This window comes from Myotis daubentonii, chromosome 14 (genome assembly GCF_963259705.1).
Source record: "Myotis daubentonii chromosome 14, mMyoDau2.1, whole genome shotgun sequence".
NCBI lineage: Eukaryota > Metazoa > Chordata > Mammalia > Chiroptera > Vespertilionidae > Myotis > Myotis daubentonii.
Genome location: NC_081853.1, coordinates 22,271,738 through 22,286,143, shown reverse-complemented (window position 1 = coordinate 22,286,143; position 14,406 = coordinate 22,271,738). Strand labels below are relative to the sequence as shown.

Here is a 14,406-nt window from a genome sequence, read left to right as displayed (position 1 = left end):
ATGCAGCCGGAACCCTTTATTGGAGCCACCCCCAATGCCCACAGTCCCTGGTGGCTTCCTGGGTGGCGCATGTGGACAGGTCGACCCTGGGTGGGAGCCGTGTGCTGGTTTGTGCTGTTACAGTACATGTGATCGCAAAGACTTGCAGTAGCTGCCTCTTAGCAAAGGATCTTCCCACGTGCCCGGTCACGGGGGCATCATGGAGGGACGGGGCAGAGTGGAAGGCCACTGTGCTTCTGGGGTGGGGCTCTCTTTTCGTTCTGGTTTCTCTAGACTCAGTGCTCCCGTCCTGGGGGAAATAGCAGTCCTTACAGAGCAAGAGCTCGCCAGCAGTCCCCGGGGAGCAGTTCCGTGGGGCCAGCCTGGCCTAACTCCCCTGCCCGGCCACACCCCTCGCTTCACCTGGCTTTACACTTCCTTCCGCAGCAACACCTTGATGCTGCTGCACATCTGGCCCAGGGCGGCGAAGAGCGGGTTGCAGAAGGTGCGGATGCAGAGCGAGTAGATGTGGCTGATGCACTGGATCTCGATCAGGTAGCTCTTGATACACGGCACCACCGCCCAGATGTGGCAGAAGGAGATGCAGGCGAACAGGAAGCCCCAGAGCAGGGCCAGCGGCACGCCCAGCAGCGTGGACAGCAGGCGGTAGCACCAGTACTTGGAGACGGTGAAGGTGGTGTAGCTCACCTTCCACACGCCGTCGAAGCTGTAGGTGCCCACGGGCTCCGCGATCACGTCCTCGAAGTCCACCTGTGGGGGCAGGAAGGGGATCCTCAGTCACGGCACCCACCCGTTTCTCAAGCTTCGGTGTGTGGAGGGCTCCTGACCCCGCAGGCCCCCATGGGGACTTGACCCCTCACCTTACGGGTGGGTAAGCAGGCCCGAGGAGCTGAGGGACTCGCTTCAAGCCAAAGGTAAGTCGGAGGCAGGCCTAGAGGCATGGCTCTCAAATTCTATTATTTTATGATCCTAGGGAGTTGGACAGTCATAGTCACGCTGGAAAGATTTAGGGGTGCCTGCTGATAAGATGGTGGGCAGCAAAGGTCCCAGTGGACCCAGAGCTCATGGCGGGCAGTTGTACCACCGTGATAAGTGCTCGGGTAAGGGAAGGGCAGGGGCTGTGTGCACCCACAGGAGGACATTGAACTCAGCCTGGGGAAGGGAAGGCTTCCTGGAGGAAGAGACATCTATCTAGGCTGATAGCTGAAGGTAGCCGGGTGGAGGGAGGGATTGTGGGCTGAGAAAGAGTTTGGGGCAGAAGGAGCAGTGATTGCTGGGAGCGAGGAGCTGGTGGGACAGTGTGTGCTCTCAGGGAGATGCAGGTGCTTCCCGGAGTGCAAGCCTGGACGACAGGAGTGAGGCTGGAGAGGCAGGCGGGACAGACGTCCGTGCGATGAGCAGCCTCAGAAGGCTCTGTGCAGGGAGCAGCTCGCTCGGACACAGGTTGGGGTGGTGGGGAAGATGCATGTGAGACCAGCTGGGCGTGCTGGAGAGTCCAGATAGGACCTGGCGCCTGGTTCGGGTGGTGGGGATGAGTTAGAGGTGCACAGGTCTGAGAGCTATTCTAGGATCTGGCATGTGGCAAAGTGAGCCATGCCGTTCCGGGTAATGAGGGAGGCTGGTATCTGAGAGGGGCCAACCTGCTGACAAGCACCTTGAGGAGAAGGCAGGTTGTTTCCTTGACCCAGTCCTGCAGGGGCCTCAGATGTCCTGCCCCCACTGCCCACAACGTCCCTCTGTGCAGCTGGGACATGGGTGCCCAGAGAACCCGATCCACACAGCCTCCTGAAGGGTGACTCAGGCCCCTTGAGGGAAGTGGGAAGATAATCTGTGGACTTAGAAAATGGTAGCTTCCAGCTAAGCCACTTAACTAGCCTTTCTTGAGTCCCTGCTGTGCTTTAAGCTCTGTTCCAGCTGCTTTCTCATATGTGATGCCATTTAGTGTCACTAAACTTTAGCTGTCTTGCCTGTAAAATGGGGTAGTGACCACCTTGGGCCATTTTAATAGAGTTGGTTGAGTGAAGGCACAGACTAATCAGACTAATGGGAGGGGTCCCCGGTGGGGGCTGTTAGGGCCTGAGCTCAAAGTTCAGTCTTCCAGGGTGGGCCCGCTCCCCACTTTTTTGTGGGGGGAGGATTCTCTCCTCTATGCACAATGGTGTTATTACAGTTAGTTTTCATTATAAAATAACATAGCCACGTTGCAGAAGATTAAGGGAATAGCAAAAACAAAACAAAACAAAAACCATCTCCAATTTGTATTTCTCTGGCACTAAAAATATTATTGCTTTGGTGCTATTCTTTCTAGTGTAACTTTTTGGGGGGAGGGAGTGGGCTTAACCGCGTTGTACGTTCAAGGTTGAGTCCTGTTTTTCTCGTATGACTGGACTCTGGGCTCCTGCACCATGTCTTCGATCTCTGGGTCCCCAGGGACAGCTCTGGCGGAGGCTCCACGTTTGGAGGTATGTTAGCAGGGAGCAAAGTGTAGAGGGTGAGATTTCAGGCAGCAGTTCAATCTGGAAAAGCTGACTAGGGAATCAGAAGGGCCTGCCCCGACCCTCCTGTAAATTTTGCCCCCGGCCCTCTCTGCCTCATGAAGCCCCCTGGATAGAAGGGGAAGAGCATGCATATGGCCCTCACCTCCTGGAAGGATGGCACTTCTTCCTGGAGGGCTTCCAGGAGGTGGTGGCTGGCTGGGAATTTGGGGGGCCGTGGAGTTTGGAGGCAGAGATGGAAAAGTGGTGTGCTGGATATTTGGAAAAGAAAGCCCAAGTTGGTTGGAGAACGTCTCATGGCTTTGAAGAGTGGATGGGAAGTGCTGGCATCTACATCTGGTTTATATGGGCCAAAAATCCAGTTGCTGCTCCTTAGGGGAGCTTTCAAACCCAAGAGCTGGGGAGTAGAGGCCCGGGGGACCATTCCAGCCTTGCCCTGGGTTCTCCCACCATGGCTATCGAGGGGCCGCCAAACTCATGGGCCCTGGAACCCGCTGCCTGCCCCTCCTCCGCTGTGGCCAATGCCCAGTCCATGCCCCCTGCCTCTTAGTGCCAGGCTGGCCGCTGGAGCATGCTGCAGCCCCAGGAACTTTGCCAGCAGAGGGAGGCATTTGGGCACAGACATGCCTCCCTGCCTGTGTCCCCACCAGCCCTCCCTCCTTCTTTCCCTCTCCCACTGAGCACCTGTGGCCTCTCCAGCCTTCTGGTGGCTGCTCCTTAGGAGGGCGCCTCCCTACTCACAGATTACACAGCCCTGCCTCTCACCTCCCAGGCGGCAGGCAGGCCAGAGGAGGCAGGGCCCAGGCTGAATCTAGGCGTCCCGATTCTAATCTGAGCACTTCACGCTGCCCCAGCCAGCGTCAGGCCCGGGGTAGATGCTGCTGTCGGGAGGGCGACTGTCCCTCTGAGGTCTGGTCCTTGTCAGTAAAGACCTGCCCAAGGCAGGCCCTGGGCCCTTCCCAGCTCCCTACCCTGCTCCCAGCAGTCAGCAAGGCCCCAGACCCCCTGCAGCCCAGCCCGATTTGTTCACTTATCCCAGCATATTCCTCCACGCGACCGACGCATTCGATTGTTTGTGTCTGGCCTCTAAGAGGCAGCAGAGTGGGAAGAGCCCTGACTGATGCAGTCACACTGCTAAGGTTTGATTGAGTCCAGCTCTGCTCCTTATGGCTCTGTGACCTTCAGCAAGTGGCGTAGCTTTTCGTTGCCTCATTTTCCTAGGCTTACACAGCTTATTGGAGGATTCAGTGCGTTAAAAGATGTAAATACTGAGCATTGCCTGGCACCGAACACTGATTAGGGACTGTTAGCTGTTGGTGGTTGTCACAGCGTGCTTTCAACAGGAGACGAGAGTCCCAAATCTGGGTGTGCACACCAGGGTAGTTGCTGATCTGATGAGTGACTTTGGCAACTTAACCTCTTTGAACTTCATTTTCCCATCGTAAAATGGGTTTACTACTTCTTACAACCTTGTTATGAGGAACAGAAATAATTTCTCATCCATCCATTCAACTCAACAAGTATTTATTCAACATCCGCTCTGCGCTAGGCACACCGCCTCTTGGCCAGTGCTTAGCACAACACCTGGCATGTGGTAGGTGCTAGTGATAGTCATTATTTGTTCAGCTGCTCGGAAGTTCCTATGAAAATATATTTAAGGGAATCTGTTGACACCCCAGATCATAAGTGCACTTCTTCAGCCTACCTAGCCATAAATGTGTGTGTGTGTGTGTCTGTGTGTGTACGCACACACACACCTCAGCCTGTGCTGATAAAATGGACGGGTCCTCTTTTCCCTCATCTCCTACTTACAGTAATAATCCTACCCCCAAGGATCTCTGTTGTGTCTTTTAATTATCATTCATTTTGTTGCAGAAGCCATTGGTGCTGACATTTGTATTTTCAGTAATTGCCCTTGGGCACTATGCATGGGGCAACTGATCTGTGAATCAGAAAATGTGCCCTGAGAGGGATGGGCTGGGCTGGGAGGAGGCAGCTGTTCCCCTCACTGGGATTAAGCATGGAGGTAGCATGCTAGTTTGGGGAGGTATTTATAAGACCCGGCTCAGGCAGCTCTAGGCAGTCATGCCAGTGTATCAGAAGCACACGGTGACTTCATTTCTTAATCCGTTTTTCAGAAGCTGGAGGGGAGATGGCTGTTTGGGGAGGGTGGTGGGGCGGGGGCTGGATCCATGGGCAGCTCAGTGTGCAGCTGGAGGGAGGGGCTGGAGATGGAGGCGGAGAATGTGGCTGCTCGTTCAGTTGGTGCCCCCTTCTCTGGCATATTTATTTTTGGAACAGCAAGAGGGCCAGTTGATTAATCAGAACCAGCCAGCGCAGCCCCCGCAGTCTCAGAGGGCAGGGAGGGTGCCAGGCAGCAGGACCAGGCGCTGCTGGAGGATGCGGGGGAGGCCAGCAGCCACCTCCTGTCAAAAATACCTCCCCCACATGCCCACATGATTCAGTCCCTGGGCATCCAGGGCCCTGGACACTCTGGATAGGGTATTTGGGGAATAGCTCCAGGCGGGAGGGTAGACGTCTGGTCCCAGCCTCCACTTGGCCACTGAGCGACCACTGTGTGATTTGGGGCCTGGTGCTTTCCCTCTCGGGCCTCTGGGACTTTTTGTTTTTATTTTTTAACTCTATCAGAGGATTAGGTCAAGACCCTTATAACACAGACTTAGTTTTGGAGTCAGAAGACCCAGGGGGTGGCTTAGCTTTGCTGGGTCGTAGTTTGTTCGCTTATTACCTTGCTCCATAAAGGGTGCTCCTCAGTCAGTGCCCCTCCACGCCAGGCAGGTGCAGAAGTGGAGAGAGAGCATTTAGAAATATTCACAGCCATTTGACCCAGTAGTTTTATGTCTGTTGACTCTAATCATACTAAAAATTGGAGCTTACATTGTGGATGCCTTTTATTGATTTGATTTCTCTAGTAATTAGTTTTTATTACATTTTACAAAAGTATTGGTATATAAACAGATTGGAAAAATAGTAATAAAAGGGACCCTCTACTGAGATAGTTTGAGAAACACTGGCCTAGAAAGTAGGAAGCTAACATGAGGTGATTGTAGCAAAACAGTTGAAAAACAGCAAAGCTTTGCTTTTTGTGTAATTGGTAATAACATTAATATAATTCTGTACAATCTGGGAAACCATAGCAACACCCATAATTTGGCCCGGTAGATGCTGGCTTCTGGCCAGAGATCATATCTAGTGTTTCACCCAGCATGTAAGGGGCGAGCAGGGGTGGAGCCCACGTTGGCCTGACATCAAGACCTGAATTCCCTCTGCCCTGTCCCTGGCCACGGTCATCGCAGGGCCCGGTACCCCAGCAGGAGATGAGGCACAGGCCAGTTCTGAGGGCAGGAGGCGGGGTCAGGGGTTCCTTGGAGCTTGAGGGCGAGAGCACCCTACAGGAAGGATCTGGCTCGCCTGGGCTGGGTCTTACAGGGACTTGGGTTCATGTAAAAGAGCTGTGAAGAGACTGAGATGACCGAAGGCTCCAGGGCGAGAGGAAGTCCCTTTCGGAAGAACCCCCACCAGGTCTCCTGAGCCCTGTCCTTTCCCTCCTGCCCGTCAGTCTCTGCCTTCAGGAAGTCGGTGCGGGTGGGAAGGAGAGCAGTAGAAATAGCCCTGGGCTGAGTTCTAGGCATGCCTGGCACCAGATTTTGGTGGGGGGTGAGCTAGTCTTCAAAGATGCCCCCCAATTAGTCATGCCTCTCAGCGTTTATGATCTCACATCGTCTCATCCTCATTGAGCCTGGGCTTGCCCTGCAACTTGCTTTAACCCCCAGAACGAGGGAGAAGGGATGCTGTACCGTTTCCAGAGCTAAGCCTTAGGAAGGCGTGGCAGCCTCTGCCTTGGGGAGCTCTAAGCCACATTAGAAGTTCACTTTTATACCCTAATCTAGAGACCAGTCCATTGCCACACCCTGCTCTAGAGACTGGTGGAGAGGCCACATAAAGGGAGAGGCCCAAAACAATGCGGAGGTAGAGGCCCAGCCATCCCAGCATCGGAGCTGAGCCCCGCCTCCCAGCCATACCGGCCAAGGCGCCAGGCATGTGATGAGCCATCTTGGATGTTCCAGCTCAGTCGAGGCCCCAGGTGGTTGCAGTCCCCGCTGTCATCTGACTGCAGCTACAGGAGCTGCCGCCAGTGAGCCCTGCAGGCTGCCCCGCTGAGCCTGGTCAACCACAGGACAGTGAGGGATCATCAGATGGTGGTTGCTTTAAGCCTCAAGTTTTGGGATGATTTGTTACACAGCAATACATAGCTGATACAGTGTGTCTTTAGGGAAATCTGGTGGTAACTCTGGGCTCCAAGTTTGTCTTCTATAGGACAAAGGGGACTTATTTGCACTTGAAAGTGCAAAACTTTCACTGATCCTGGTTAATAAGAATTTCTGGTGGCAGGTCCAAGAAATCTGCATTTTGCAAGCTCCCCAGGGAAGTGGGCCATATTTTGAAGAACTCTAGGCTAGCTGATATCCAGAAGTTCCCGTAACTCTAACTTATAAATACCTCAGTGTGAGGTGGTCCAGAGTGGCCCTCCCTGGTGGTACTTGACAGAGGGCAAGGCATTTCTGAAAGGCATTGCCATGTGGAACGACTGGCCGATGGGGTGACCTCCCACAATCCACCTTCAACCTGCCCCTTTGCCTTCCCGCCCCCCAATTCCCTTTCAGATGCTTTGTCTTAGTCCCCCTTTCTCCGCAGTCAGAGCAGCACAGAGGTTTCATCTGTGAGCCAGCTCGGCCTGGCGATGGAGCAGGGCTTCCTGGGGCAGTGCCGTGACCAGTGACCGAGAGTCCTGTCTGCCTGGACCTGGGGTGGGGAAGCGGGGGAGGGGCCCCTGACTCTGCCCTACATTCTTCTCAATAATTGTGGCCTTTGCTGATTTTGTTTCCTCCTCTGGGAAAACCTGTTCTTTACTTTCCACACTTAAAATTGTTCCCTTTTTTAAAAAAATGCATCTGGATACCACCCGCCCTGAATCTGGCTCCTGATTTTCCCAGATGAGAGTGATGTCTTTTCCTTAAACCACCCCGCCCGCCCCTGCCCCGCCCGGGGGCACTTCAGCTGGCCCAAATTTATGGCATTCAGCAGCTCCCTGAACACTTGTTAGTTTTATCTCCTCTTGCCGGTTGGGTTGGCTTCTTCTTGAGAAGAAGGAGGAAGTGCAGGTCAGTTTGCTCTCTCTGTAACAGCGTGTCCAGGGGGCCCACATGGGGAGCAGAGCTGGTAGAGCTGGCCCTCTGGGTGTTTGCAGCAAAGGCTGTGGCTTGTGTGTTTTTCTGCAGGCAGGTGTGGGCTGGGGGTGGGATGGAATCGAGTGCTGGGCTGGGACCATGTCTGTCCCTGCCCTGTTTGAAGGGCCGACTTTTAGTGCCTAAGGAGAGAGCGGGTGGGGCCAGAAACTGAAGGGCCTGCATGACCCTCTGTGCTCAAGTGTCACTGCGACAGCACCTGGAGTCTCATTGTGAGGCAGGGAGAGAGCCGACCCTGGGCCCTCAGAAATAACTCAGGAGGACTCAGGGTGGGGCTGGGCCTGCAGGAATGCGTGGGGAGAGGGCTGGAGGCTGTGCAACGTGGGTCTGGAGGGAAAGGTGTCCTCACTGGCGGGCTGGAGCCCCGAGGCCCATTGGTGCACATTCACCCCTGACACCCCCTAGAGCCGGGCATGGGGTCTGAGACAGCACAGTGCCTGGCACATGGCAGGCACTCAGCAGTGACCCACGGAGTCAGTGCTCCACGAATGGTGGGTGATGGTGGGAGCAGAGGGAATGGGTGTGTTTCCCCAGCTCCTCAGCCCTGGGCCCGGCCCAGAATCTTGGAGAACACAGTTCAAGTCTGTTGGGCTGTACAGGCATCCCCTCTGTCTTAGCACCTATTTCCCACCTGGGTTCAAGGGCAGCCCCAGGCCTTGCTCAGGAAGTTTGGGGAGGTTGGAACTCTGGAAAGACTAAAGGGAGTGCCTCCCCTCTGCTGGGGGTCAGATCCATGGACACATTGGATCTGTCTCCCTCTTCAGGACCAGAGAGGGAAAGGAGTTTTCCCAGAATCACACAGCAAGTTAGTGTCAGGACTACAACCAGAACTTAGGTCTCTGTACCCAGTCTCATTTCAGCACCTTCCTGTATCACTCATCCTAGGCCACGTGGAGCCATTACCACTCATGAAACCACCCCTAGCAGGTGCCTTCCGAGCCTTCATCTCAGCCTGTCTCCCTCACCCCTCACCCCCTTTTCTTTCTTCCTCCTTCCATCTGGTCTTCTCCCCAGGTGATGAAAAACGCCCAGGTGATCCACTCTCTCCTCTCTCCCTCCCTCCTCTCTGAATTCCCTCACAGACCATTACACCACCCTGAAGTCTGATTGAAGTCTATTTTCTGGTATTTGTCTGACTTGATTTTAAGATCCCTGTTCTAAATTTCAAAACGTTTTCATTTTTCACTCATGAAAAAACAAAAGAAAGGAAAATTAAATAACTAGCCAAACCAGGGAATGGCCAATACCTCTACCAAATAATTAACAAGATTACTATCTCTTATGGGAGAAACATTTTCCTGGGGCTCAGCCCGAGGGGGGGCGGCATGAGCAGCTGCATCTGTGGGCTCCCATCCCTCCTTTGGTTTATAATCTGGGCCTAGAGCCTGGCAGCTCCCTCCCGGCTCAGTAGGGCCCGAGAGTCTCTCTTCACTTGTCTCCTACTGCGGGTCTCCTTTGGAAACCACGTTCTCTCTTGGGGTCCTGTTCTCCATTCCCAGCAGAGGGGCCGCCAGAGAGGAGCCTGGGAGAAAACCTGGCGCTGGCTCAGTTCTCTTTCCTGCAAGCTCCTCCGGGCTCCCACTCAGCTCACACTCACCACACCCTTGCTTTGTGCCGGGGACTGTGCCAGGCACTCTCAAACCCCTCGTTACGCTTAATCCTCACGGTGTGTTTCTATTGCACAGAGCTGCTCTGAGATTCATGTACCTGGTGGGTATTATGATATTATGCTCATTTCACAGAGGAAACGCAGACTCTGAAAACCTAGGTGACTTGTCCAGTGCCATCATTTTTAGGTCGAAGAGCCTGGGTTTGAAACCAGACCTGTTAAAGTCAAGTGTGGGACTATTCCCTCTAGAGCACACTGAGCAAACCGTGACGAATACTATTTGCCATTTACCTCGCGCCTTTTAGCTTGCAAAATATGCCCCCTAATGCTCCCTTTGCAGCCTTTTCACCCTGTGCTGTAATTATCCTATCTCCTCCATCAATGACATACACATATAAATGCAATACTAGCATAGCATGAGCCGTTCTGGAGTAAACGCCCTGAGTGAAGAGCCAGCCCCCAACTGGAGGAGTTGGAGAAGGCTTCTGGTGGAGGTGACGGTTGAGTTGGTCTTGAAGGCTGAGCAGGGCCTTCACCATGTGGAGGTGAGGAGCTGGGTGCTCCGGGCACAGACACAGGAGTGTGTCCTGGTGGGTGTGGTCAGCTCCTGGCATGTGGGCTGGAAGGTGGGAGAAGGTTGGGATCAAGATGGTGCTGGGGTTTGAAAGCCATGGGGAGAAGTTAACTCAGCATGGGCAGTGCCCGCTGGAGGATGGCAGGGCAGGATGCTCAGGCCGGTTCTCAGCCCGCTGTGTCGTCAGTGGCCGTGAGCTTTGGGCCAGTACACCCGCCGTGGCCAGTACAACTTAAGAATTCTAAGGTTTGTATAATTTGAATTAAAATGTAAAAGCTGATATTCGGTTCTAGGATTGGCAAACTTTTAAAAATGTTTGGAACAATTTGGGCATGTGAATTTATTTGGGCATTTTAACTGTACATTTTATGCAGTTAAATACAGAGCAAGGATTCCTGATAAAAATTTGGAGTCTGAATTGAGATGCACCCCGAGTCTAAGATACACACTGGATTTTGAAGCCAAAGGAAGACTGGCAGTAGTTCATTGATCATTGTTTTGTATTGGTTACATATTACAGTGATACTATTTTGGATATACTGGGTGAAATCAAAGTATGAAAATTAATATCCCTTTTAAATCAAAAGTATGAAAATTAGTATCTCTTTTTCCTTTTTAAAATCATGGCTGCTAGGAAATGTACAATTACATGGGGTGAATGTATAGTGGGTCACATTGTTTCCATTGGAAAGTGCTTTTCCTAGGTCTGATGCCTTCAGTAGGATCAGGAGGCCCAGGCCCCTTCTAACAGCCCTAACAGTGACTCTGATGCTGGTGGCTGGGCCCCTGCTCCCAGCGGGTCAGCTGTAGGAAGATCCCTGTGGGTACCAAGCGGAGGTTGGAGTGAGGGTGTGGGCCTGGAGGCAGCCGGGCGAGGAAAGGGGCCTGATTCTGGCAGTGGCCGTGGGTGGGGCTGACTCCCTAAGGCTGCCCACCTGTCCCCCATCTGAGCATTTCCTTTCAGGGGCCTGGGTGCTCTCTGAGAGGCCTCTGCCCTGGCCTGGCCCCTGGACCAGGGGTCAGGTGGGAGGCTGGCAGGAGAGCTGGGCATGGCCCCATACCTGGGGGGTGGACATTGGGCAGTGCTGCAGGGAGGGGGTGGTGAGTGCCCCTGGGAGGGCCACCAGCCCTGGCAGAAGCTGCCCTCTAGGGATTAGCCCCGAGTCCACTGTGGAGACTGCAGAAATGCCCCCTGGCCTGGAGAAGAGCCCACGTTGGCCACCTCGTCTTCATCCTGGGATGAGGGCCAGGAGCCAGTGGGAAGCGCTTCAGGGTAGTCGGGCTCCGTGACATGCTCCCCGCCCAGTCAACGCCTGGGTCACCCGGGTGTGGCTCACTCTTGCTCTTGTTTATGTAAAGGTCCTTTGGGGGGTGTACAGGCTGGGTTTTCAGGGGGGAATTGGAGAAGACAGAGGGACCAGGCCTCTTTCCAGGGAAGCTGATTGTGTGGAGCAGAGCCCTCCCGTCCAGCACCCACTGCTCAGCACACCCCACACCCTCTGGGCGGGCGGCGCCGGGGCAGGCCCGAGCCTACCTTCACTATGTCCTCGTTTATGTTCTTGGGGTCTCGGTTCACCAGGTCGATCTCCTTGCAGTGGATGTCCTTGACGATCTGGGCCTCCAGGTCCGTGTTCTCTTCGGCCATCATCGTGGGGCTGGGAGACCCGGGGGGAAAGACGCGGGGCAGGGACACCAGTTCAGTGTCCCCAGGCTTGTGCCCCAGCCGGCTAAATAGGCCCCACCCAGCATGCCAGCTGACAGCTGTCCCACATAGCTCCAGCCTGCCTCTCACCAAAGCCTCGGTGGCAGGCCTCCAAGCTAAAATTAAGATCGGCGCTCTGCTGGGTGGCCCAGAGCTCCTTAAAGGGGGCTGCTGCAGCACTGGGCCTCATGGGGCAGAGGGCCTGGCACCCCCGCTGCCCCCGCCCACGGCTCCAGCTGGGCTGTTGGTTGAGGTCCTGGAATTTGCCCCACAGTTTTACCACCGTGTCAGCGTTTGAGCTCCTAGGGGAGTGGTGGGGCCCTGGCTCTGCCTCTTGCTGGCCGTGTGAGGTGGACACACCTCCCCCCTCTGGGCCACCGTGTGCCCACCTGTAAAATGGGCCCCTAATAATAATTGGGCCCTGTTTGCCTTGGTTGGGAGGAGGAGGCCAGCTCATGTGTGGGAAAGGGCTTCACAAAGGAACTGAAATGCTGGCTGGGAGGGATTCGTGTTAGAGTAGTTCTTACCTGGCCCTGCTACTTGGTGGCCTGGAGTAGAGATTTTCCTCCTTCTGGGGTTTTCCCTGGACAGGGAGTTAATGGACTGTGACATGGGAGTGGGACAGGGAAGGAGACCACCGATGGGGATGCCCACCCTCCTCTGTCTTCTTGACGCCACATGGCGAGGTCCACGTTTACGCTGCTCTTTGTCCTACCAAAGCGATAGCTTCCAGGGCACTCATGGACCGCGGGCATCGCTGGGTGCACCTCTCTTAGGTGCCTGCTCAGTTTTTATGTGTCCTCTTCCAACTCAGCCATCACTCGAAGCCTCTGCAGCATGAAGAATGAAGACTGTGTGTCCCCAGGGACCAGGGTCTATACATCCACTCATCTATCCATCTACTCACTCATTTGGGATTTGCTAACAGCGGGGCTAAGCAGATCTATCAGTCCCTGTCCCTACCTTGAGGAACTCAGTCTAGGGGAACAGATTGATAAAATATAAATTGTAATACAGTACAGCAAATGCTACAGATCAGAGGCATTTTTACAAAGAACTTGCCTTAGAAGTCCACAGGAGGCAATGGCTCACTCTGAGGGCATCAGGGAAGGCTTCCTGGAGGAGGTAGCTTTGGAATAAGGTGTTAAGAACAAGCAGGAGATCACCACATAGAGCATTTCACATAGGAGGGCTATAGACACGAGGACTAGTGTGAACTAGAAAGCTGAGGAGTGTGCAGTGGCTGGAACATGGGTTGTCTGGGGTGTAGGGTAGGGGATCAGGCTCTACTGGGGCTGGGGTATGAAGGGTCCTGAATGTCTACTAAAGAGTATGGATTTTATCTAGAGGTGCTGGGAAGCCATTGGCGACTGCAGAGCAGCAGAGGGTCTTTATCAGATTTGTGTGTGAGGAACATCACTGGCGATTGGAACTGGGTGAGGTTTGAGGCAGGACGGCTAATCAAAAAGCTGGAGGCAATAAAGGCTCGCCCATAACTGTGATTGGCTACTTACTAATAATAAAGATGCAAAACAGTAGTGGCTTGTACAAGGTGGGGGCTTTTTCTTTCTCTCTCACGTAGTACAAACAGGTAGTTCAGAACTTCTGTGGTGGCCACATGGTGTCATTTGGCCCCAGACCTCCATCTTCCTGCCCTGCTATTCTCAACGCCACCTCAGGGCACAGGGTAACTGCTGCTCTTCCAGCCATTGCATCTGAGTCTAGACAAGAATAAAGGAAAGCACAGGGAAGGAAAAGGCATCTGCCAGCTGCGTCGGCTGCAACAGAAAGCTTTCCCACTAAACAACTTCTGTTTATTTCTCCTTGGTCACCCCTCTTGGCAAAGGAGGCTAGAAATGTAGACTTTAAGCTGAGCACATGGTCAGCCCCCATAGTGGCACTAGGGGTAAACGGTTGGCAACTAGAAAACTCTGCAGCTAGATCTCTTAGGAACGGCCTGGGTTTTTGTTTTTGTTTGTTTTATCCCCCTGTCTGGGGCCCAGGTCCTGGGAAAATGCACCTCCTCCTGCAAATCGATTGGGACAAAGCAAGAAAGTTGTTGCCTGTGTTCATGTGGGACATGGCAGGGATCTGCGCCTGGCGCGAGCTTCGCCCACTGCTGGACCGGTCGTGTGGTGAAAACTGGGGCAGCAGGATTGCCACAGGGTTGGGGGAGCCACCTGGAAGAGACGCGTCCTAAAGGAGAAGGGATGGTAGCGGATGATGGTAATGATTATGGAAAATTGTATTTTTCAAAGACGGCTGCATCTGTCTTCTTAGAACGGGGCTGGCTGTATCTGTGTTCTTACAATGGGACGGACACTCCTTCCGTCAGGAGATGGGTCTGTGTTCCTCCCTTCAATCTGGACCGGGGTTTGGATTACTCTGACTCACAGGGTGCCGCAGAGCTGACTCGATGCGACGTTGGGCCAGGCCATGGAAGGATACAGCTTCCTGGCTCTGTCCTCTCAGGATTCTTGCCCTTGGAACTCAGCTGCCATATTGTGAGGAAGCCCAAACTAGCCCATGTCATGAGACCACAGGAAAGGCACTGAGGTCCCCAGCTGTCAGCCAACATCAGCCTTGAAACATGTGAGTGAATGAGGCTTTGGTTGACTCCAGTGCTGTCTTCGAGTCACCCCTAAACCTTCATACCTTCCAGCTGCAGCCCAGACATCATGGAACAGAGCCACGCTATCTTCTTTGTGCCTTTAAAAAAAATTTAAAATATGTATACCAGTGCCCCTAAGCATTAGACA

The 14,406-nt window shown here is 53.8% G+C and overlaps 1 protein-coding gene across 1 annotated transcript; it reads right to left on the bottom strand.

Annotated features, from left to right (window-relative positions):
• Positions 1 to 11,735, bottom strand: CAV3 (caveolin 3). Its single transcript, XM_059662904.1, has 2 exons — positions 11,480 to 11,735; positions 1 to 750 (listed from the first exon to the last, which is right to left on the bottom strand). The coding sequence occupies exons 1-2, from the start codon at positions 11,591 to 11,593 to the stop codon at positions 409 to 411; spliced, it is 456 nt and encodes a 151-aa protein (XP_059518887.1). The 5' UTR covers positions 11,594 to 11,735; the 3' UTR covers positions 1 to 408.
• Between the last annotated feature and the right edge of the window lie 2,671 nt (positions 11,736 to 14,406).